Here is a 23,148-nt window from a genome sequence, read left to right on the forward strand (position 1 = left end):
AACAACACACCACCTTTGGATGTCAAAGCTGATTCATAACCAGTGTTTGTCAAGAGCTGACTCTGTAAATACCCACTGTACCAGTTTCAGAGCCTGTGGGAGGCGTAGTACAGGCTTCAATGACGGAACGATTTTTCTCAAGGACATAAAGCAAGTAATTCATTAACTATCTCCTCACTTATTTTGGATTGGTAGTGAAATGAAGTAATCACCATAGACATGATACAGTTTGCCTTTGAGTTTATGGCACTAAATTATTTCCTGAAGTGAAACAACCCTGGAGATATGCTATCTCTACACACAATAACCTTTTCATTTTGCTCTCAAGAAGGCCAGCTTGTAAAATAAAATGCGAGTAGGCGAAGAGATGTGAAATCATAAGTGTATTACGGTTAGGCTTTGTGTAGTCTCACTTGCCAGACTATCTCCGTTTCGGACTGTACCAGCACAGGAGACAGTCTGGCTCCTCTTATGCTCACTCTGGTATAGCAGGAGAAAAGGCTCTGTTATCTTTACAACCATCCACCGAAAGTACCAAGCAGGCCTGCTCTATTGCACAATCCAAGTCTTCATCAAAACTTGCCATTTTCAGCGTGTATGTTGCTAGCTTGCAAGCTAGCGTTGTTGTTTCACAGAGGCACTTGAGAGTGACACGCAGGGAGCAGGAAAGGGATTTCCCTTCGCACCGACTGAAATGGTCGGAGGCGGAGCCAATGACAGAGCTTATCCCTGCAGCCTGCTTCCAGTGAGTTAGACTAGGCTTTGTGCCACAGAAGTAGTTGGGGGGTTAATTTTTCAGTCCTCTCATATTAGGCTGATTAACTCTGATTTAGTCATCTTGAAAAGCTGTTTTTGTGGATGTGATCTGAGCTGTCTAACACTTTATTCCATATATTAGCAATTTCTTAATTTTTTATTGAATCGGTATAGCATAATGACATTTCATAACACAACACATTAATTTAATATTTTTACTCAATATGATGGCATATGATCTGACATATTGGTACCAACTAGATTTGTATTGATGGCACCATTTGCCAGTAGTGGAAAAAGTTAGCCTGGAGCCCAGACTTTTTTGTTTGTTGTTTTGTTTGTTTGTATTTCCTTCAACAAGCCATTCTTAAACAGTCCAACTCTTGACCTGGTCTTTGATAAGTAGAGCCTGGTTAGGAAAGTCATATTGCTTAATGGAATGTAGAAGATTTACTTGATGTTCCTTATGTTGAAGATAAAAATGCACTACCAAGTCTAACCTGCCTTTCCACCAAAGTACGCTAATTTAAGACATGAGAATATAAGATCTCTGCGAGTCTATGTGTGCGTGTCTGAAGTCTGTGCTGTCACTACATGGGGAGCAGCCACTTTGGGAAGTGGTTGCTCAGTGTATTGTGTCAAATTGCTTTATGCAGAGGGGTAGGCCTTTGTCAAAGAAACACAATGTTATTCAGCAAATGTGTAAGTTTTATATCAACTAAAGTCCAGTGGCCTTCTCTAGATCTAGACACGGACACAAAAGACAAATTCCACCTTGGCAAATTTACGTATTTTGCACCAGAATGGTATTGGCCTGTTTCTCTGTTGACCCGCCTCGACAAAGTGCATTCTAGGCTGAGGAGTGAGGATGTTTTCAAAGCTATCATCTGGAAGTTGGGGCGTATTGAAACGCAAAGTATGAACATGGTTAATTTTCAGCCCAGCCTCGTAACGTGAACAAGTGACCAGTAAGGAGACATTACTCTCAAACAACTGGTGAAGCTGGGTTTTCAAGGTGGTGTTTGAGTTATTGCAACCAATACTTGTCTCGATCTCCCAACTCAGTTGGCAATTACAATCTGTTGTGGCTTTAAGTTCTGGAATACATGAAGGATGTAGTATTTAAAGAAAAGTTCTTATAGCTAAATAGTCCATCCCAACAAAATAATTAAAGCCATCATAGTTTTGTTTGTTTGTCAGTTGACATTTTGTTTGAATTCAATTCAGCAAAAGTAATCCCCATGTTGGGTGAATACAAATGAATAAAATGTCAGAATCTCTGCATTGTTGACGACACCATTACGCTGTGATTTGTTTTCAGTGTAGATTTTGAGGCTTGGGCATCTGATGGATTTACTCTACAATAGGAGAATAATGGTTTTGGTTATTCAAAACCCAAGTGATGCCCTAAGTGTTGATTTTGAATAGAGGGCAACAAGGGTGTATCTGTGGTGTCTGTACACCTGTGGGACAAAATGAGACCTGAGGCCATTGTCAAGCCAGGACCCTAAAGTCCACTTCACACCAATGATTTGCAACGCAACAAAACTATACTAGAACAGTTTAATCAACAATAGTCTCATCTTGACTCCAGCCATTTAAAGCTAGCCAGAGTTAGCAGAGCGGTTACAAGTTTCAACTTGTTGCGTTGCGAATTATTGGTGTGAACTAGGCTTCATTTAAACCAGAAGAGTTGAATTAATATATCGTTGTTTTTGTCTCTGATGTTGGGTGTGATATGAGTGCAAGTACTGTACGTTTGATCAAAAGGCTAAAGCCAATTTTATAATGCAAGTGTACTTACATGCAGATCACTGAAAAACAAAACAACACAAAGCATAATAGTTACAAATATTTTTATGTAAATAAATTTAACTATGAAGTAATAGTGATATTAAGTGATAGAGAAATGCAATCGTGGCAGTGATGCACTTTTAAAGTTTTTTTTCTTTATTTTTTTTTACCAGTCAAAGGATTTTTCACCCACATCGGGATAATTTTCCATTGACTGAGCTGCGCATAATGCCATGTTACTGTCCCATCACCATCTACTAGCTAGGACAGCTTTCTAAGTTGAATGACAATTTGTTTTTGGTCTATTATACAACTCCATACTCCCTCTTTTATATATTTATTATTTTGTGTGTGTGCGTGTGTGTGTGTGTGTGTGTGTGTGTGTGTGTGTGTGTGTGTGTGTGTGTGTGTGTGTGTGTGTGTGTGTGTGTGTGTGTGTGTGTGTGTGTGTGTGTGTGTGTGTGTGTGTGTGCGTGTGTGTGTGTGTGTGTGTGTGTGTGTGTGTATCTGATTCTATAATGCCATTCACTGCAATTACAGAATGAGTTTACAGATTTATTTTTGTCCTGTTTGTTTTTCTTCTTTTTACTTTACATAATGTGATATTTTAGTTGTTGGTTTTAATTGTTAATTAATTATATTCTATTCTATACCTAACCTAATCAATCCATCTGCGTTTGTCATTCCTCTCCATTTTTCTTTAGTTTCTCATCTCTTTTCCCCGTTTATTCTCTCCTTATGATCTTTGCCCTGTAATGTAGGGGCTATCATGATATGATGAGATTTTTCTTTCTTTCTAAAAACTGGCTTAACAAAGTTACAATTCCATAATATCCATCCCTTGATTTGACCTAAACAGTCAACCTCTGACAGGCTGTTTAAGTCTGTAGACATTATGGGTTTTAGAAACATTTCCTGATCCAAGATCAAAAATGGCAAACGGAACGAAAACCTCTACGTATGGTGCAAAGAACAGAAAGAAATATGTGAAAATAAGTTGGAAAATTAAAGCCAACTCCGTGGCATAACTACATGGTACCCAGAGAAATTCATGTTGGTGGCTCATCATGGAGAATTGTGCTTGAGTGGAAATGTTGTATTGAAACACTGCTCTGAGCATTCCCTTAATGGAGACCAAAAAACTGTTGTGATTATCACTTTTTCTTTTTTCTGTTTTTGAAAACTTAGAAACTTATGTTACAGGTTGACATTATTAAAGCCTGAATGGCGATGAAGTGCAATGTGGTCTTGTTTTCTGTTAAAAAACAAAAAGAACAAAAACAGACATATTTGTTAATCGTAGACAAAATGATCCACTGTTGTATATTACAAGCCCCAGGAATCGGTAAATAAGTCATGTTTTAACCTAAGTACTATACACATCACATCAGTGTACATCAAGCCAGACAGCACTGTATTGCTGTATTACTGTGCATTGTGCAACAAGAACAACTCGTTTATATACAAGTAAACAAGTTTGTAGCCATGAATGGGGTCCAAGCACAATCAATGTGCTACATTGTGCATAGATGACAAACCGTAGGCTATAACACTTTTTCAAACTAACAAAATGTAGCTAAATGTCTGGTAGTGAGCTTGATTTAGTGAGTAGAAGTAGGCTACCCCCCTAGGCCCCTAAAGAGCTGCGCCTTCCCTTTTAACATTACTAGTAGCTAGTAGTAACAGTACGATTTTAATAATTAGCTCTTATTTCTTGTATGTGGTTATTTAGCCTACACAAAACGATTAATACGGTCGGTAGTCCTATATACTGTATTGGTAGATTGGAAGGACAGGAGGAGTGCTCTCTTTTCTTGACTCTGCGCGGCGCCGGGAGGCGCGGAAGTCGAAAAGAAGCGCACCGTCCTTCCCCATGACGTAACATCAGCGTTCTCTTGTTTACTAGTCTGGGCACCTTCCACCCCGCTTTTTGTCATGGGGGCGTAAACCCCGGACCCAGAATTAACACCGGATGGCAATGCGCCTAACAACGTCTTTGTTGCCGTTAGCTTGACGCGGTGATGTTACCTAAACTAGAGTCTGATCAAAACAAAGCTAGCGTTACATAAAACAAAACGTTTATGCAATATGGCATCTCCGCCACCACCGCCTGACACACCGGTCAAAACGGTGAAAGAGGATTCTGATACTTGGGTCAAATTGTCAAGTTAACGTGAAAGTTGACGAGCTAGAAACGCTGCCATCCGGTCTAGGGCGGGCTCTAGGCGGGAACCAGTAGGGTGACAAAATCAATTGTGGGCGGGAGCCAGGCTCTTTCTCGCCGAGAAGAGCCTGGTGACGCGAGGTTACTTGTTTACAGACCGCAGACAGATCCGCCGCTTCCTCTCACTGGTTTAGTTGCTAATTGACCTCTGTTTGGCTAATCGTTAATTTGCTGAACCAAAACCATGTCAACCAACGGCTCCCGACCCGGAGGAGACTGCACTGACGCGAGGCGGGGCCGGGGCGATGGACAACAGTGAGTTAACTAACTTAGCTAACGTTACCGACAGCACTTCTTTGTTATGTAGCATGTTAGCAACCTAGCCCATAGACAATGATATGAGAGCTTGTTTTTTATTTTACAAAGCTATTGTTGCCAAATTGATACTGCCGTCGTAACGCCCATACGCCAAATATCCGCCAGTCACGGTATCTTTGCTAGTTTAATAAGTTATTAGCGTTATATACAGAAAATTCACTTCATATAGCATGGCAGCCAGTGAACACTTGAATGCCACTCGTCATGCATTATACAGTTGTAGGTGTCACGTAAGTTCGTTACTATTAAAAGGATCTGTGTTTATTTTCGGATAATCGTTATGATTCGTTTTCTTCCAGGTCAGAGGGGTCTGATAGTACCCCTGCCACTGTGGAAGTGGATGCCAAGCCCAAGTCCCATAGCTTCAGATACAGCCTTAGTTACCCCAGCATTGGCCAGTGTATCATCATCAACAACAAGAACTTTGACAGAAAAACAGGTACCGGTACTTACTATTGGGTCATTTGAACAGGGTTGAGCTAAATGCATTTTAATGAAACCCATTCAATCTGAAACTGCAGTTAATTCACGTACTTTGTCCACTGCATATTTTAGCTAAAGGGCATTCTTGGACCAGGATAACTTTGACAAATACCTAGTTTAAAGGAGAACTAACCTCCAAAACACTTTTTTTCAGCTTTTAACCAATATATATGACTTTGGGGGTGATGTGTGAAGAATTCTGGTCAGAATTTCCACATTTGACACCAAACTGTTGCCATTTTACCATTTGTATCATTTTTCAGCAGCATATCTGGCATAAGCGCCCTCTTAGGGTCAAAGACTGCTTTTTTTTTTTTTCTCAAATGAATGGGAGATTTGGTACAACCTGACGTCAGGTTGTCCCCAAAGACTATGGGATTTCAAGATAATTACTCCCCTACCCCCCCTGTACCCTTTCAGCTCCTCAGAACTCCAAGCCTATTCTTATTGAAGTTTGCTCTTAAAATACTGAACCAAACGTTGTCAAAGTTGGCACATGTCTTAATTATAGTTAGTTTCCCGCTGAATGTGTCACTACTTTATTAATATCTTACCTGAATAAGCTCGAATGATGATGTATATATTATCAGTCCGAGTTGCAAGCAGCTGTCTCCAGCCCAGGCATGCGGGAGAGAGTCGTACTGTAAACCTCATGCACTAGCTCCAAGCTCCGCGGGCGCGCGCAGCAGAGCAGAGCTCTCTGTGCTCTGAGAGTAGAGAGAGCAGTCTGATATTTCCGCAAACAAATATGGTCGCAGTTTAGCGCACATGTAAAATATAACGCTATACTACGACGTGACAACGTGACAAAGCTTCTCTAAACACATCGGCTACTATCATTTCCCTGCATCCCTCCTACTGAGATTATATCGGTAATGATTTTGGACAGACTGAATGCGCGGAGGAGAAGGAGAGATCTGCAGCTCTGCCCTGAGTAGCCCTGAGAGACACTCGCCTCGCTCCGACTACTGTGCCCGTCTGTGAAAAGCGTCCTGTCCAGTCGCACCTTCGCAAACAGATGCGGGATTCCCTCAATCCTGTACCCAATCTCAGACTGTATTCTCTAAATCGCACACCAGCTATTTCTGTCTGTTTGTTTGTTGCTCCGTGAGGTTACAAGCGCCCCATGCTGTTTCGCCAGCCGGGGTCTGGCAGGAGGGAGGAGGCGCAGGCAGCCTGCACTGCGCTGAGAGGAAAAAACTTTTGCACAACTTTTAACAAGAATCACGAAAAGTCCCCAAACTAAAATGAAAAAGGGACTATATGGCAACTTGGACGAGGGAATGACGTAGAGAAATCTCGCATTGTGTTACCCCAGAACGGGGGGTTTGTCGTATTGTGCGGTGTGCTGCTGTAACGAGCCCATGCCACTTTGCTCTCGTAACGTAGTTTTGACACACTGCCATAGAGTTACATGCAGAAAAATAATTAAATTTCTAGTTCGCCACTGAATTACCAAATTGATATAACTTTCAACCATTTTGAGCAAAGCTCTTTCCATACAGGCCACCAGCGTTGGCTAATTGTTGATATTTATACAGATATGGCCCCTCTCAAATAAATTATTTTTGAGGCAATAGGCAAACTGTAATGGCGTCGATTTCCGAAAAAAAATCTGCTTCAACACAGCCAAAGAGTCCAGTATAGACAAGAGCATATGTCATTTCTTGGTTTTTTCCATAGGTATTTTCAAATCACTGTTCTAATACATATCTAGGGGGTTAGTCCCCCTTTAAATTGATTTTTCACCTGGCACAGTTTAGCCTGTGCTTAGTGCAGTGGTTTTCAAACTTTTTGTGCCAAACCACAGAGAGAGAGAGAGAGAGAGAGAGAGACACTGACTGATTTTTAAGAAGAAAAAAACAGTTTTCTCGTGTTCCAGCTTTCGGATGTCAGTCTTCTATGACAGACTATCTTTGGGTTGTGGAATGTCGGTCAGGCTAAAAGAAGACATTAAGGATGTCATCTTTGGCTTTTGGGGGGAAATGATCGCCATTTTTCACCAATTGGTGACATTTTATAGACCAAACGATTAATCGATTAGTCTAAAATAATCAACAGATTCATCGATAATGAAGATCATCGGCAGCCCTATCCACCTTATTTCTAGCTGCCATGATGCCTTACGTGAAATATGGGTGCTTCTTCCGATGTAATCCTCCCATTTGGTTTGCTGGGATCTGATCGTCCTACCTGGACTTGCCTCACGGCACACCATTTGGGAACCAATGGCTATAGTGTAACAGCACTGTAGTTAACGTTGGCCCTTCAAAGCGAGTCAAAGCTATCTCTCATGTGTTCATTCAATTTGATGTTAACAAGGCTCAACAATAAGGCTAGCAAGAAAATCTAGCAACTCACTATGTGCTTTGTGTGCCTTGTTTGTTGCTATGAGAGGTCATTTTAAGATGACAATGGCCACCAAGTGGAGCTTGGTGTTTTCATTCCTTTACCAAAAAGGAGACTCACACCACATCTACTGTGGATCAAAGAGTAGAGTCTCTTGTAGCCTATGTTGAGAGAAACACCTGTAACTTCACCATGGCTAAATGCATTTCAACAGGCTACTGGAGACACATGGTGTTTCCTTGTCATATTCTCAAAACATAATATTGCATTTGCGGTCAGGTTGCCTAAGACATGGTGCTATTTTGCTTAGCTAGTAAAAGTGAACTACCAGGTCAGCATTACCGCTATCCCAAGAGCTGTTCAGATTTCGACCGGTACGGTATGTCATGTTCCTTTTCCACATTCTTCGAGGCGATGGTCTTTGTAAACAGCACTGGGTTCCGTGTAGGAAATTTAAAAAATATTTTGGGGAAAACTTTTGCCTCCACTGTCTAAAAACAGGGGGCATTTACAACATTTTGGGGGCACTTGAAAAATTAGAAATGAGTCCATGCTGTTGCTAAAGTGTAGTGTGAACAACAGCGCGGTTTGTGCGAGAGTGTTCTTCTTCATCGTCTGGCAACCAGCTTGCAGGTGCTGAGTGTGTGTTGGAATGAAAACAAAATTATTGAAATCTTGGAGGCAATTGTTGCCCCTGGATCATGGTTTTGGGGGGGGGGGCATTTTTACCCATTAACCTGGTTAAATTCCTACACTGACCGGTTCCTCTGGACTTCTGTCATCACTTCCTCTTCCTCTGCAGCAGCTCCATCACTGCAGTGAACTAAAGAATTCTCCCAACCCGTTCTTTGTAGAACTCTATCGAATTGCAGTATGACAATTATTTCTAACTGCATGCTTACACCCTATTTTCTGCTGTATGTTCACACCTTTTACTTGAACAACACAAAGAGAATGTGAAATGACCAACACCAGAGGTAGCATGGTAATAAGTCAAGTCAAGTCAAGTCAAATTTTATTTATATAGCACCTTTCATACACAAAGGCAATTCAAGGTGCTTTACAAAAAAATAATCGAAAAAACAAGCAGCAAAGCAATGCACATATAAAAAACACATAAAAAACACAGCCGACAGTTTTAGTTAAAATATATACTCAAATTAACAAACATGAAACATTATTTCTGTTTTAAATAACTCCACATTAATCATTGATTAGTGTGGAGGCTTCAATAGCTCACCTTCTAACTAGCTGAGGGAAAGCGAGAGGAAGTGATTTGCATTTTTTCCGTTCACCTAACGACAACACTATCATACAGTTTGCAATGCAGACAAGCACCAAGTAGGAACAATGCAGGCGGAACTAATTTTTCAGATGATAAACAAAATCCTTTAATAGAGTACAATTGAATTGTATGGGATTTTTATTTTATTTTTATTTTTATTTTTATAACCCATATGATGTGAGAAGCAGCTGGCCCGCCGCTATTTTCACATGATCTAATCTGGTCCCCATTCAAAAAAGTTTTGACACCCCTGGTCTAGAGTGTAGATCCAGAATTAGTTCACATGTCGAAAGAAGAGTGTTGAATTGATGTCTGCCCTCCCTTCGTTGGACATGTTCGATTACAAATTACAATATAACTGAGAGAGGCAACCGTGTGGTTCATTAAATTGAAGTGGTTGGCCACAGGGCTCTTTTGGTCATGGTTTCTACTGGTACTACCGTGTTCTGAAGTTGTGTTTTTGAGGATTCAGGAAGTTTTGCCCATGTATGCAAGTCCACAGGGGCATTTGAGCATCTAGTATATCACATTGTTGGTTTTACATGAGATGCTACCTTTAATAGCAAATAGTTTCCCCTGTGCGTGGGTGATAGAAATGTCTTGGTTTTGGGAGTGAAATTACACTGTTGCCACATTTGTATTTGCCTGGTTCCACAGGACACAGAAATATAGATGGGCGGGGGGTTAGATGGACAACATGTTTCTGAGGTTTTGGGGTCTTTTGAAAAGATCCGTGGTGTGTAGTCCAGGTGTCCTTTGAGAGCAGGGTCCATGGCTACAACATGCCAATGTTTTTTGATGACAGTGAGTGGACATGTCTTTGGCCAGAGGTGACTGAGTACTACTAATGCACAGGCGATCCTGTTATCCATGGTGGTGTTCAAGCACTCTCATTGTGTTTGTGTTAAGTTGAAAAAATTGAGTCTTGTCTCACCCACTTGCTTTTATACCCTCTTTGTAGGAATCTGTGTTCCAAGTCTGTCATTTGTTTTTTGAAATCAGTGTCTGAGCTGCATATGCGGCACATTATGCTTTAACTGAGAAATATGGAGGCTTTTCTTTAAAGGTGTAGTAGGGTGATACGACTGTCCATGAAGCAGTGGGTTTGTGTCAGTTGGCTTCCTGTATAAGGCTCCTTTTGTTAATATGTCCAGAAAGTTAATTTTAGAAGGATCATGGGCCAAAGTGAATCTCAGGTGTGCAGTGCATTCTGTGGGTTCATGAAGTTGTGAAAATCTCTTGAGTTTAGCCTCAGTGGAGGTCCATATGAAAAAAAAGTAATGTATGTACAGTACCTTTTGTATGGGCCCGTGGGCCGCACCAACACCCATGGCAAGGCAATGCTTTGAAATTCAGAAGTCATCCTGTCACTTGAGTCCATGAGAAAAAAAGAAACCAGTTGGCAAATAGTTAAAAAAAAATACAATGCACTTAGACCTGGGCTAATTATAGTGAGTTTTTAGTCCAAGTATTTTTCTTACTGTATTCTCATTGTGTTAAGAAGAAGAAACAATGGCAATTCTTTCTGTTTTGTTTTCAAAGGCATGAATCAACGGAGCGGTACAGACGTAGATGCAGGCAACATGATGAAGCAGTTTGGGATGCTGGGTTACAAAGTGAAGGTTTACAATGACCAGACGGTTGACCAGATAAAACAGGTTTTAACTGCTGGTAAGTAATGCTGCATTTATGTATCCAACTCCAAAAGTCACATACACACAAACTTCCAGTTATAAACTATTGATCCCTCTCATCCTTTGCCTTCATATGCATCAGGCTACAGCTTGTGGTTACCAAAAATACAAAAAAAAAAAGGTGATTCAATTCTCTTTTTCTCACAGTTTCAAAGGAAGATCACAGTTCTTCAGCCTCATTGATTTGTGTTCTGTTGAGCCACGGGGACGAAGGCGTGTTCTTTGGTACAGATAGCTCAGTAGAGCTCAGGACCCTCACATCGCTTTTCCGGGGCGATCGCTGCAAATCATTGGTGGGCAAGCCCAAACTTTTCTTCATCCAGGTATTGCAAGAGTTTTGCATCCTTTCTCCTACACAAATTGAGCTCGAGCTATCATGCTAAAGAACGTGTGTTGTAGCTATTCTTATTTTGTCTGTGTGTGCACATTGACTAGGCTTGCCGAGGCACTGATCTAGATGCGGGCATTGAAACAGACAGCGGAGCAGATAACAGTACAACTAAGATCCCTGTGGAAGCAGACTTCCTCTATGCCTACTCCACAGCCCCGGGTTTGTGTTTATTCCACTGACACACTAAAACACTCGGGTCTTTTTGTACACTCACTGCATACTTTTTGCACATTGCTTTGATACATCCTCCTTCATTCTATCACTCATCACAGGTTACTACTCATGGAGGAATACTATGACCGGGTCCTGGTTCATCCAGTCACTGTGTGATATGATCGGCAAATATGGGAAAGAGCTGGAGCTCCTTCACATCATGACACGGGTGAACCACAAGGTGGCAGTAGAGTTTGAGTCTGTCTCCAATGCGGCAGGTTTTGATGCAAAGAAACAAATCCCATGCATTGTGTCAATGCTGACCAAAGAGATGTATTTTACCCCTTGATAGCATATTCTTCATCAGAAGATGGGAAACTGACAGGCCTTCATCTGTAGAAGAAAGGCTTGAGGGTGAGTTTTTGTGGTGCCGTTTGTGAATTATTTTAGTTTACATTTTCTGACTGGGATTTTCTTATGAAACCTCAGCTAAAGTTTATCTGTGGGTGTAAATGTGATGTTGAAGTGTTGTGTCACATTTTGTGAGTATGGAATTATAAGGTTCTATCTGGGCGGGGAGTGTAGGTTGAGCATCAAACATTTGAAATGGCCTACAAGCTTACAAAACATGTAGGCTACTTATATTTTTTTAATATTAAATCTGAATATACCACACAATCAAAGTAAAGGTCCTCCTTAGACACTGGGGGAGGGGGCTTTTCCCCTCCCGTACAAGTCATTTGCACGTTAAGAATATTTTTTTTCGAACCTACCATGCACTGTGCATACCAATGTCAAAGTCTCGCTGAGCGATGTTGCGGCTTTTATCTTTTCGGACCAAGGTCGATCTTTCAGACCTGTACACATCATCTGTTGCTGTGATTGACAGGTGGAGGCTTCCTACGCAAGGGAAAGTATGGAATTAGTTTTTAGTCATTTCCAGGCCTGGAAAAGTATGGAAAAAGGAAAAGAGAGTATGGAAAAATATTTGTTTCCAGACTATTTTCTATTGTGACTATCTGACTTCATTTTTCCAAATAATCAAATTCTGAATTTAGAAAATATAAATTGATAATGAAAGCAAGTTTTATCATGGCATCAGAATGTAACATAGCCTATATGTTAACAGTTGGATTTTAAAACCATTTTAGTTACATAATAAACATCTACAGGTAGCTGTATTCCCAACCCAGCCCAGTTTCACTCCCGGGGCGTCAAAATATGACAATTTGTCACACCCCCTTGTCATCGTTATTGCTGAGGCGAAAGGTATACCGAAGAAGGACCGTCGGTCCGTCTTGAGACCGCTGGGGGTCTCTCTTTTTTCCCAATATATTATTTTCAACTTTTTTCATTCAACAACACACAAATAAGGCAAACAAACAGTGAGTTCAGGCGAGTCACTCGTCGCTCCCAACCTCAATGAGGTAGGTAGGCTAGAAATGGGTGCCAAATAACAGAAAATGTATTAAGTGAGTTGGTCCTAAGGAATCTGAGTCTCTTCATCTGTATAACAGAGGTCATATCCGACAGCCACAATTGAAAAGAGGGTGAAGAGGGCCTTAAGAGTACCAATCAAATATTTTGGCCCACAATCCCGTTAGTGAAGGGCAGAACCAAAAGGCATGAGATAGTGTGGCCTCCAACACTTATCACATACTGGTGAAACAGAAGGGAAGATCTTGTGTAATTTCTGCTTGGAGTAGTGAAGACGGTGAGCAACTTTAAATTGGGTCAACTGATGTCTGCTATTAACTGAGCAGAGTTGTGCAGCCGACAGACTCCTTTCCCATATAATGTCAGATAAATCAATAGCAAGTTCCCCCTGCCACACGAGACCGCTGGGGGTCTTGAATGTAATCTGAGTCTGAGGTTTAAATAGGTCAAAGTCACATGGGGAGAAGGGGTGGGAGAGCCGGACCCGTTCGAGACCTGGTTCGAATCCCCGGCCCAAACCATAACCCTAACCCCAACCATGTTGCTTTTGTTGCCTAAACCTAACCGTTGTTTTCCTAAACCTAGGGGTGGGCAATAATTCAATATGATCATTTATCGTCTTTCAGTGGAGTCATATTGTGATGATGTGAAGATATTTTAATATTGTGACACATTTCTGCTGTCTAAATTGATTATGACAAGCACATTTTCCTAGAAATCTTGAGTCTGGAAAAGTATGGAATTTTGAAATGGAAGATGTGTAGAAACCCTGCAAGTGGGTTAAAATTTGCCTCACAATTTTGTGCCATTTATTTGCGTAGCTCTTGGTGTGGTCAAAGATCATGAATATGTGTAGAGAACTCACATTTCATTAAGTCATTTCAAAAAGTCAATAGAACATTACAATTCCAAACTCACAATTTGTCTTGCCAGTAAATGCCTCTTTGCTGTTTTAAAGGAGAATTCTGTTTTTTTACAACCTGGACCTTATTTCCAGCTTTAAATACGATTTTTTAAGTCACCCCGATAAGTTTGGTTTGATTCCCATGCACTGAAACGATATGTTTTGAACTGCGACCTGAAAATGTGGCATGTTGTGAAATGCTTGTATTTATGTCCTGTAAATAGCTTATTTTCTGACATGCAGTGGCTACCATGCCATAGCCTAGGTAAACCCAGCCACCACGTGACCTGCTCTCTCAGTTCCCAGTCACTATCACATAGTGACTGAGAACAGGTCTGAGAGCAGGTCACGTGGGGGATGGGTTTACCCAGGCTAACCATGCCATACCATGCTATGCTAGCTACAGATTGATTGCTCTGAGTGCTCAAGTCGTCCTGCAAGTCCCTGGATGTGTCTCTGAACAGGGTGTGTTGAAAGTAGGGATGGGCATTTCTAGCAAAAACACTATTCGAAATTCGCTGGCCAAAGTCGACTTTTAATCGAAATTCGAAAATAAAAATAAAATGTAAAAAAAATTAAAAATGTAAAAAAAAAAAAAAATTTTTTTTTTGTGAGTGAAATGTTGCATTGTCTCCCCTGATTCTAAGTATAGTCGAATCGCTTGGTTTGAGCAAGTAAAACCATTTTTATAAGCATTTTAAGCAAGGTTTATGGAAAAATGAATGGCGGATGAAATCCCATGAAGAGGGAGAGGTTGCTTATAAAAATAGTTTTACTTGCTCAAACCAAGCGATTCGACTATACTTAGAATCAGGGGAGACAATGCAACATTTCACTCACAAAAAAAATAAAATAAAAAAATAATCAATAAACGAATTTCGAATTTCAATAATAAAAGTCGACCTTGATAATAACAACGATTATTCGAAAATTCGAAATTCGATGCCCATCCCTAGTTGAAAGCACATCTGGGGACTTGCAGGGCAGAGTTGAGTGCTCAGAGCAGTCGATCTGTAGCATAGCATGTTAAACACCACTGATGCTATCTGATTTTGAGATTATGGACGATGCATTTGAATTTGATGGCCGCCCCTATTTATTTGAGCTGGAATAACGTCATATGGGTTGCAAACTGAGGAGCGGGGGGAACAGCAGCTGCTATCTCTAATGTGACGGACAGCAAACACAGCAGGCTGAGCATGCTGCACAAAGGTAAATACATTGTTAATTTTCTCATTGTCTCTATGATATAATAAGGATATGAGCCGCTGCGTGTCAGAAAATAAGCAATTTACAGGACGTAAATACAAGCATTTCACATGCCGGTCGCAGTTCAAAACATGATTGTTTCAGTGCATGGGAATCGAACCAAACTTATCAGGGTGACTTAAAATCATATTTAAAGCTGGAAATAAGGTTGTAAAAAAAACGGAATTCTCCTTTAACATACACAATTCAGGGAAATATGGTGAGACAGTTGGCTAGGTAGCATCTGCTACATTTGTCTGATCATAAGATCATGGATGGACTAACTGTCCAGAACCAGAATTTGTATAAGCCAACAGTTTATTTGAACTCCAATGACCAAACGCAACAGAAAGACTCCATGCACAACTCCAATGACCAAACAAGAGATGCTTCTGTCTGAAGGGATCATGTTGTGTGTGCAATTACTGTGTGCATGTGCTTTCCCCCCCCTCCCCCTTTTTTTTTTACACTCTTGTAGTTTGGTTGACACTCCTAAGGCACACCAGCAATTTACCATTGGGGCCTGGCAACCAAAATAGTAACTAGGAGAATATTTTTTTAAACAAAAAGGACAATTGTATGTGACTGTTTCATGAACTAGTCACACATTATGTGAAGCCTCATGTTAGGCCTTAATGCATGCATTAAAAAAATACAAAAAAGGGCAACCCTTGCACACAGTTAAAATTAAATTATAATGTGTAGCATATAAATTCAGGGGTAACCAATAAGCTGTATTCTGTCTGTTACATTTCTTTTTTTATGTTGTTGTTGAGGCCCAGGCTTTATCCATTATAGTCATTTCAAGTGCTATCTATTGTCTCTGGGCATGCATGAGTAAAAGAAATCTGCACAATGCTGTAATTTGCAGTACAGTTTGATCACTCTTACTTGAATAGAAACTTCACATTTAGTTTGTGGTTGCAGTTTGTATATTTCAATGTTCTATTTAATGATGAAATAGCACATTGGATACCTTTCCACATTGCATTAGTACTACAGTACATAGCGCATACCCTTTCCTGAAATCCAGTAGACAACTACTGTCAGTGGAGCTGGTATGTCTTATACTGTATATCACCGGGGAAAATTGTTTCATTCATTGGAGACAGAACAGGATATAAATTGTGTGCCTATGGTTCAACTCCACAGTTGAGCTGGATTGATTGCATTTGACACAGACTTGCTGTCCTAAATCATCTTGTTACATCCAGGTTCTACTCCAATACTCCTTTTGTAACGTTTGGCTTTATTGTAACGTCACTATCTTATAAGCAACTATACTCTGTGAGGTTGGTGTAATGTTTTTTTCTTTTCTTCCTGTGGTCAGTGAGAATAAAGTGAAACCACTTTTCATTGTTCTGTATCATGTGTTTCCAATGGTCTACCTAAACCAATATAGGTGTTTGACTCATTGTTTGAACGTTATTATACCGGCACCTGGCATTCTATATTGGTTGGGGATTTCTGACTGTTTTTGCGCACAAAAATCCAAGCGCAGAGAAGAAATCCCACAGCAGAAGTTTCAAGAGCGCAACAGAAGCAGTGTGACTGCATGCACAGAGTTTGAGCACAAGCAGAGCAAATGCAAGCGCGTGTATCCATCCAATGCATTGTTACTACAACAATTTGGAATTGAAACCAACAATTGTGTCTTTTTGTGATAAAATTGCAACTACTCACTTAGTTTTCCAATGTATGTATTCTGAAGCTTTATGGCTTAATATAGCCTACAATATGATTGACTTTACCCAAAGGTTCATCAACTTGAGAACTTTTAAAAAAGGACGTTGTTTATGGACTGGTTATGGACAATGGAAACAATGACTTTCTGGTTAAAATCATTCTTATTCTTGGAAACATTTATGTAGCATACACAAATCCAAGTATATGGAAGTGAAACCCAAGTTATGTATCTTTCATAATGAGGTTCTTATATAAAAGCCAATGAAAAATAACAATGCTATGAAACTACTTAGTATAAGAGAAGAATATGATTAGCAAGAAAGGCCCTAGCCTTTTAAGTTATTTCCCCCCCCCCTTTTTATTTATTTCATTGTCTGTTTTGATTTATTTTTGTCTGTACTGTGATATAGGCTACACCTGATCCTTTTGAAATTCATGTAAAGTTTAAAAGCCATGATGTTTGTAGGCTACATGAAAAAAAACATCTATCCCATCCACACCACATTAACCTACACGACATATGGATACACACACAGCAAGCAGCGACTGATTTTGGACAACTTCAAGGGGGCGTACCTTGAAGCTACTAGGTACGCCTTCTTCCAGGTACGCCTCTCTTGCGGTCTGCAATCAGACCCTTGGCACCCTTCTCAAATATCCCCGGTTGGAGAATGATAGCTAGCTGCAACAGTTGACGGTTTGTGTGTTTGCTTTGCCCCGTTTTATTTTTTACATGGAGCACCTGCCAAAGAAGTTTTTGTCTTCCAGGCAGTGGACCAGCGCAACTTGTTTTTTTTTGTCTTATAACTAAGCCTAATATTTCTTAAACATGGCTACTAATTTAACGTATATACTTGTTTTTAAATGGCGACGTGTTGGGAAGGCATCTTGATGTAGAGTACCATGTGTTGTGTTTTCTTTGAACTGCGTTAACGTGGTTTAAAAACGGCAGGAATGGAGAAGTTCCTCCAGCTGGCGCCGCACTCCCTGGCTGTGGTGCTGTCGCAGGTTTGCGGAGGGGGTGAAGAGGAGCACGCGTCAGGAAAGTTACAGCATCACACCGGCTACGAAATCTTTGCCAATTTCAAAGCCGTGAACATGCAGCACTTCTGGAACAAGACGGTGACGCACGCCGTGTCGGAGATCCTCTTCCTCGGCTGGATCGATGAGCACGTCCTGCTGATCCAAGGGAAGGAAGACCACCTGGAGGTCCTCCGGCACGGATGGACCAGACGGGCCCTGAAGCCCCCGGAGGGCTTTGACATCAAGTGCATAGGTATGGATTAATTATTACAGTTCATGAATCAACCATCATCAGAACATAACATCTGAGACTGAGACCTTCAACTCAACAGTGCTATTAAACTCTGCTTACCAAACTGCAAGGAATGCACAAATATTAATTTAGCTCAGACTATGTAGCAGATCAACAGCAGACTAGTAAATAACCACAGGGTGTGTCAAACGACATGCCACCCCCAGTCCCCTGGAGTCTTCTCCCATTTCTCCCCAATTGTACCTGGCTAATTGTAATTCCCCTTGCTGTCTGTCCCGGTGTTATGCCGAGAAATGCCCCCCCCCCTGTTCAATTTCCTTTCAGAGACTCTAGCGTGAAACACAGTTACCAGCTGATATGTTAGGCTGTTTGTGAGTGACATTGAGAACACAACACTTGCCCTGTAACCTAAGTACAGATTTGGTACAAGTAGGCAATTACAGGGTCAATTCACATCATACCCTCTACTTACCCTATAAGTACAGATAAATGACATGTTTTTGGAGTGTAACCCTCTGAAGTCTAATTGATCACTCCTTTACGTCTGTCTTTACTTTTTTTGAAATTATGAATTATTTACATAATTATTAATTACGGTAAGTTATGAAAATTATTTGTATAACTTACAGCCAACTCATTCAGACTATGAGGGACACGGGGGTGCGATATTCGGCAGAGTGGTTTTTGCAGCTGCCGAGATATGCCCCCCCCCACCCCTTCTAAGGCCAGGTGACTGTTGAAATTCAACAGGGGGGGCATTTGCCGCCGGGGGGGGGGGGGCATTTCTCGGCATAACACCGGCCGTGGCACCCCCCTCTCTCGATCTGTAGACTAGCTCATGCTTCCTCCGATACATGTGCAGCCGCTTCTTTTCACCTGACAGCGAGGAGTTTCACTGGCAAGACGTTGCACGTGGTAGGATCATGCTATTCCCCACAGTTCCCCTCCCCTCCATACAGGCGCTCCTACCGACCAGAGGAGGCGCTATAGTGCAGCAAACCAGGACTCATACCCCACCCGCACCCGCAGACCTGGCCAATTGTGTCTGAAGGAACGTCTGACCAAGTTATTTTTTTTATTTAGCCTTTATAAACCAGGTTTGTCCCATTGAGATCAAGGAACTCTTTTACAAGGGAGACCTGGCCAAGAACAGCAGCAACACAAGTTTCAACATATAACACATAAGTAGCCTACTACCACTGTCAGGAATACCCGGGTCGGTTGTAGGCGAGTGCTTTTTCTTCACTACCCAGATGCCCTAGTAACAGTTTCATAGCCTAGCCTAGGCTTAGCCTACTCCGATCCATAGCCCAATGGTTCTCAACGTGGGGTCCGAGGACCACCAGTGGTCCTTGAGGGGGATCCAGGAGGTCCCCAGCAAACTGATTAATTATTAAACTTCAATCACCATTATGGAGTGGACACAGAAAATGTAGACGAACGACTATGTTGATCATATTTTCACCATTATCTCTGTAATGTTACCGTCAATACAGATGGATTTCATGTCAAAATCCTACAAATATTCTCAGATGTGGGCCCAAGAGAAGAAATCTTGTCAAATTGGGGGTCTGTGGGCCTAATGTGGACTAAATTAGGGGTCCTTAATATGAAAAGGGACTCACTGCCTTAGGCTATGGATTGTATTTTGACAGTCTGTCATAATGTTAAGTGAGCAGGTCACATGGATATAACTGTGTGACACAACACAAACTGGATGAAGTTGAAAATAGCGTGAGAAAGAGATGAGTTTAGGCTTGTGTCTCAACTCCTAACCATAGCTGCTTCAGGTGATCTAAGAGAAGAAGAGACCAAACATATACCACCCAGCTCTATTCTGCTTCAATGTTCCCACACTCATGCTCACCTGCTTTTGACTAGGTGATAATTCATACATGTGGTGGGACAAGTTTGAACACCGTAGGCCAGTGGTTCCTCAATGTGGGGTCCGGGGACCACTAGAGGTCCTTGAGGGGGCTCCAGGGTAGGGCTGGACGATATGGTTGAAATCAATATCACGATAATCATAAGGATTCTTTTCTCGATATCAATATATCATGATATTGTTCATGTATGCGGAATCACGTTAAATAATCAAATTAATGTTCATCTCATTTAACCGAATGGTAATGTTAGGTGTGACAAACGAAACAGAAATATTCAAATAATATCCCTACCATATCTCATTTTATGCGAGTTTTGAAGCAAAATTTGCTTGTCATCAATTTAGACAGAAATGTATGTCACGATATTAAAATATCTTCATATCACCATGATATGACTCGACTGAAAGACTATAAAGGATCATATTGAATTGTCGCCCAGCCTACTCCAGGGGGGATGAATTGTTAAACTTTACTATTACCGGTATTTACATTTACAAGAAGTCAACACAATTAGAGAATATAGAATAATGACTCTTTTGGTCATAGTTATCTCTCTTCCTGCAGTACAGACAGTCATGGAATTCTGGACAAATTCATGTCTAACAATAACAAATATTTTCAGATTTGTGTCTGACGGACAAAATCTCATCAAATGGGGGTCTGTGGTTCTAATGTGGACTAAATGAGGGTCCTTCATATGAAAAAGGGTGTGAATAACTGCCATAGGGTATTGTCTGACTGGTGCAACTGTCTTGCACGTGTGTGTGTGTGTGTGTGTGTGTGTGTGTGTGTGTGTGTGTGTGTGTGTGTGTGTGTGTGTGTGTGTGTGTGTGTGTGTGTGTGTGTGTGTGTGTGTGTGTGTGTGTGTGTGTGTGTGTGTGTGTGCGTGCGTGCGTGTGTGCGTGCGCATGTGCATGTGAGAGAGGCCTGCAACATGTTACAGGTCAGCTCACATCTGCTTCACAAACAGGGTGCCCCGACTAGATCATGTATTCCATCAGCATGGCAGCTTCAAACTTCTGTAGAGAGGAAACGGAAACAGTGATGGAACAGGAGGAAGTGTTGATTTCCGGGATGGCCCGCCCACAAAGATTTGGTGACGAAATCTTAAACATGGGATACATTGATAATGGTGTAATGATGACTGAAGCATTGTGCCAAAGTAGAAGCACGGCTATTTCCAGATTTTATGCAGAGCAGATCCCCTGTAATTTGACAATCAATGAAAAAAAAAAAAAAAAACAGTATTGTGTATATACAAAAACTACACCCCTCGATTCATTTGATTTACTGCACATTGGTGTGGGCACTTTATTGTAGTAACCGATTATTTTCAGCCGTAGGTTTGTGAATGCTTACTCTTGTTCCTATAGACCCCTTATACAGCTTGTCAACATTGAGCTGCGCGCGCATCGTGTAGGCAAAAAGCCGTCAGCCCAGCATTGACAGACAGTGAGAACTGTGTAAAAGCCCCGCTGTCAGGACTGCTCTGTGCTCATCTGCAACACAGTTATATTTTAGTTTTAAAATGCAGTTCTCGGCTTACTACCACAGCTTATCGCCTAGTGATAAGCAATGTTATGCATCGAAATTAACGTTGTTTAATGGGACATGTCTTACAGACCATACGCACTGGCGCTGTCAATTGGCCAAGCCTAGTGGCCAGCAATACATATCGTGCATTCCTTTATAACTGGGGATAGCGTAGATAATTATTCTGTAACTTGCAAAGATATATTGTTATGTTGATAATGCACACAACTCAATAATGACATTATGTAACGTTACTTGGTCGTTAACTAACCGAGCGATGAGCAGCTTACAGTTTCAGGCAGCTTACCTGATTATGAAGAGCACTACAAAGTCGGGCATTTTTAATGATGTCCTCGTTCCAATCAGTTCAACTCAATAATGACATTATTTAACGTTACTTGGTTGTTAACTAACCGAGCGATGTGGCTGTTACTAGCAGCCTACTACAGTTTACCTGATATGAAATGAGCGAGCACTGCAAAGTCGGGCATTTTTAACGATTTCCTCTTTCGGCTTGCAACCAAAGACACCTACGGTTAGCATTAAAAGCAGTATGAGTTGACGGGATTCGGTAAAACTTTAGTCCTTGCTTTGTTGATAGTGTAACAGACTGTTCAGTGTTGTGTTGTGTTCTATTGCGTGTGTGCGAGGCTGTGTATGTTCCCTCGAGTTGCCGTACGGTAGAACAGGATATGTGGGGAGAAGCTTGTTATAACGTTACAGCCTGGCTCTATCGTTTATTATTTTATTAACCAAGTGTGATTAGGCGGACCCGAATACTCTGCTACAATAGCTTTCCGATTCTGGCATCCCACTGTACAACACGAAGACATATCTAGCTGGAATAGTTTTCGGGCCACTGGAAAACTACTTGACAGGGCTGCGCGGAGTCTGTCTTTCTGCCTCCGTCTTGCGCATCTGACGCTGCTTGTTGTCATTGTGACGTAGGCGTATAAGGGGTCTATCCAACAAAACTAAATTAGGATCAATTATTTATAGTAAGACCTGTGTGATAGATTTCATTTTCCTCACTGTGAATGTAACTAAAACAAATTGTGAAGCAGATAGTGAGATAGGGGAGATGATGAGGTGAGATGAGATGAGATGGTCGCTGGCCGCATTAGACACCTGCATACCTAAAGGCAAAGCAGTGAGCCAACTCTGAGTTGAGTGTTAATTGAATTGTAGATTGCTGCTCATTTGACATTATCAGCTCGTCAGGCCTGGAATGCAGCTCCAGTATTGTTCAGTAGCTGGCAGTGTCGTCTGATCTGTAGCTGTCCAAAAGGTAAAGAAGGTTTAGATGTTCAGCGGTTTGTGTGAACCGTTCTGCACTGAGTGGGGCTGGTTGAGTTTTGTTTCCCGGTCTGCCAGTCAGGAGGTGACATAGCTGCCCTGACCCTATTGAGGCAAACAGCGATAAGCTGGGGAATGTTTGTCTTATAGCTAATAACTCACCAGACTCCATAATGTCTAATCTAACAAAGGCTATATGCTCATGCTCCAAATGCAAACAAGGTGCTATTATATATACGTAACAGATATTTTTATTTTTTATAAGATTGGTTTGTATCATATAGAGACTTTTTCAAGTCAAACTTGCCATGTCTTCATCGTGGATGGATATTAGTTGGAAATCAACTCAGGCCAAGTCAGTGGCAAATAGTCTCACTTGCCAGACTTCCCTCCCTGCCGGGAGAGAAGTCTGGCTGCATGGAAACAGGCTGCTGG

General features: G+C 41.3%; 2 protein-coding genes across 2 annotated transcripts in view; both read left to right on the forward strand.

Annotated features, from left to right (window-relative positions):
* The first annotated feature begins 4,884 nt into the window (after positions 1-4,884).
* casp3a (caspase 3, apoptosis-related cysteine peptidase a) lies at positions 4,885-16,421 on the forward strand. The gene is made up of 6 exons (XM_083656246.1): positions 4,885-5,029; positions 5,392-5,531; positions 10,752-10,880; positions 11,051-11,226; positions 11,339-11,453; positions 11,567-16,421. Exons 1-6 carry the CDS (start codon positions 4,959-4,961, stop codon positions 11,794-11,796), a joined length of 861 nt encoding a protein of 286 aa, XP_083512372.1. The 5' UTR covers positions 4,885-4,958; the 3' UTR covers positions 11,797-16,421.
* A 1,255-nt stretch (positions 16,422-17,676) lies between these two features.
* stox2a (storkhead box 2a) overlaps positions 17,677-23,148 on the forward strand; it is a gene marked incomplete at both ends in the record, with an annotated part of 31,454 nt that continues 25,982 nt past the window's right edge. Inside the window, one exon of the mRNA XM_083656244.1 lies at positions 17,677-17,998. Coding sequence (XP_083512370.1) covers positions 17,677-17,998 — 322 coding nt within the window. The remainder of the gene's footprint in view (positions 17,999-23,148) is intronic.

This window comes from Poromitra crassiceps, assembly GCF_964638095.1.
Source record: "Poromitra crassiceps genome assembly, chromosome: 19".
Lineage (NCBI taxonomy): Eukaryota > Metazoa > Chordata > Actinopteri > Beryciformes > Melamphaidae > Poromitra > Poromitra crassiceps.

What these genes read in the sequence shown, in the direction of transcription:
- casp3a (XM_083656246.1), top strand. Translation starts at nt 4,959, where the DNA reads ATGTCAACCAACGGCTCCCGACCCGGAGGAGACTGCACTGACGCGAGG. An exon ending in GGCCGGGGCGATGGACAACA is followed by an intron (nt 5,030 to 5,391) that starts GTGAGTTAACTA and finishes GTTTTCTTCCAG; the next exon opens with GTCAGAGGGGTCTGATAGTA. An exon ending in GAACTTTGACAGAAAAACAG is followed by an intron (nt 5,532 to 10,751) that starts GTACCGGTACTT and finishes TTGTTTTCAAAG; the next exon opens with GCATGAATCAACGGAGCGGT.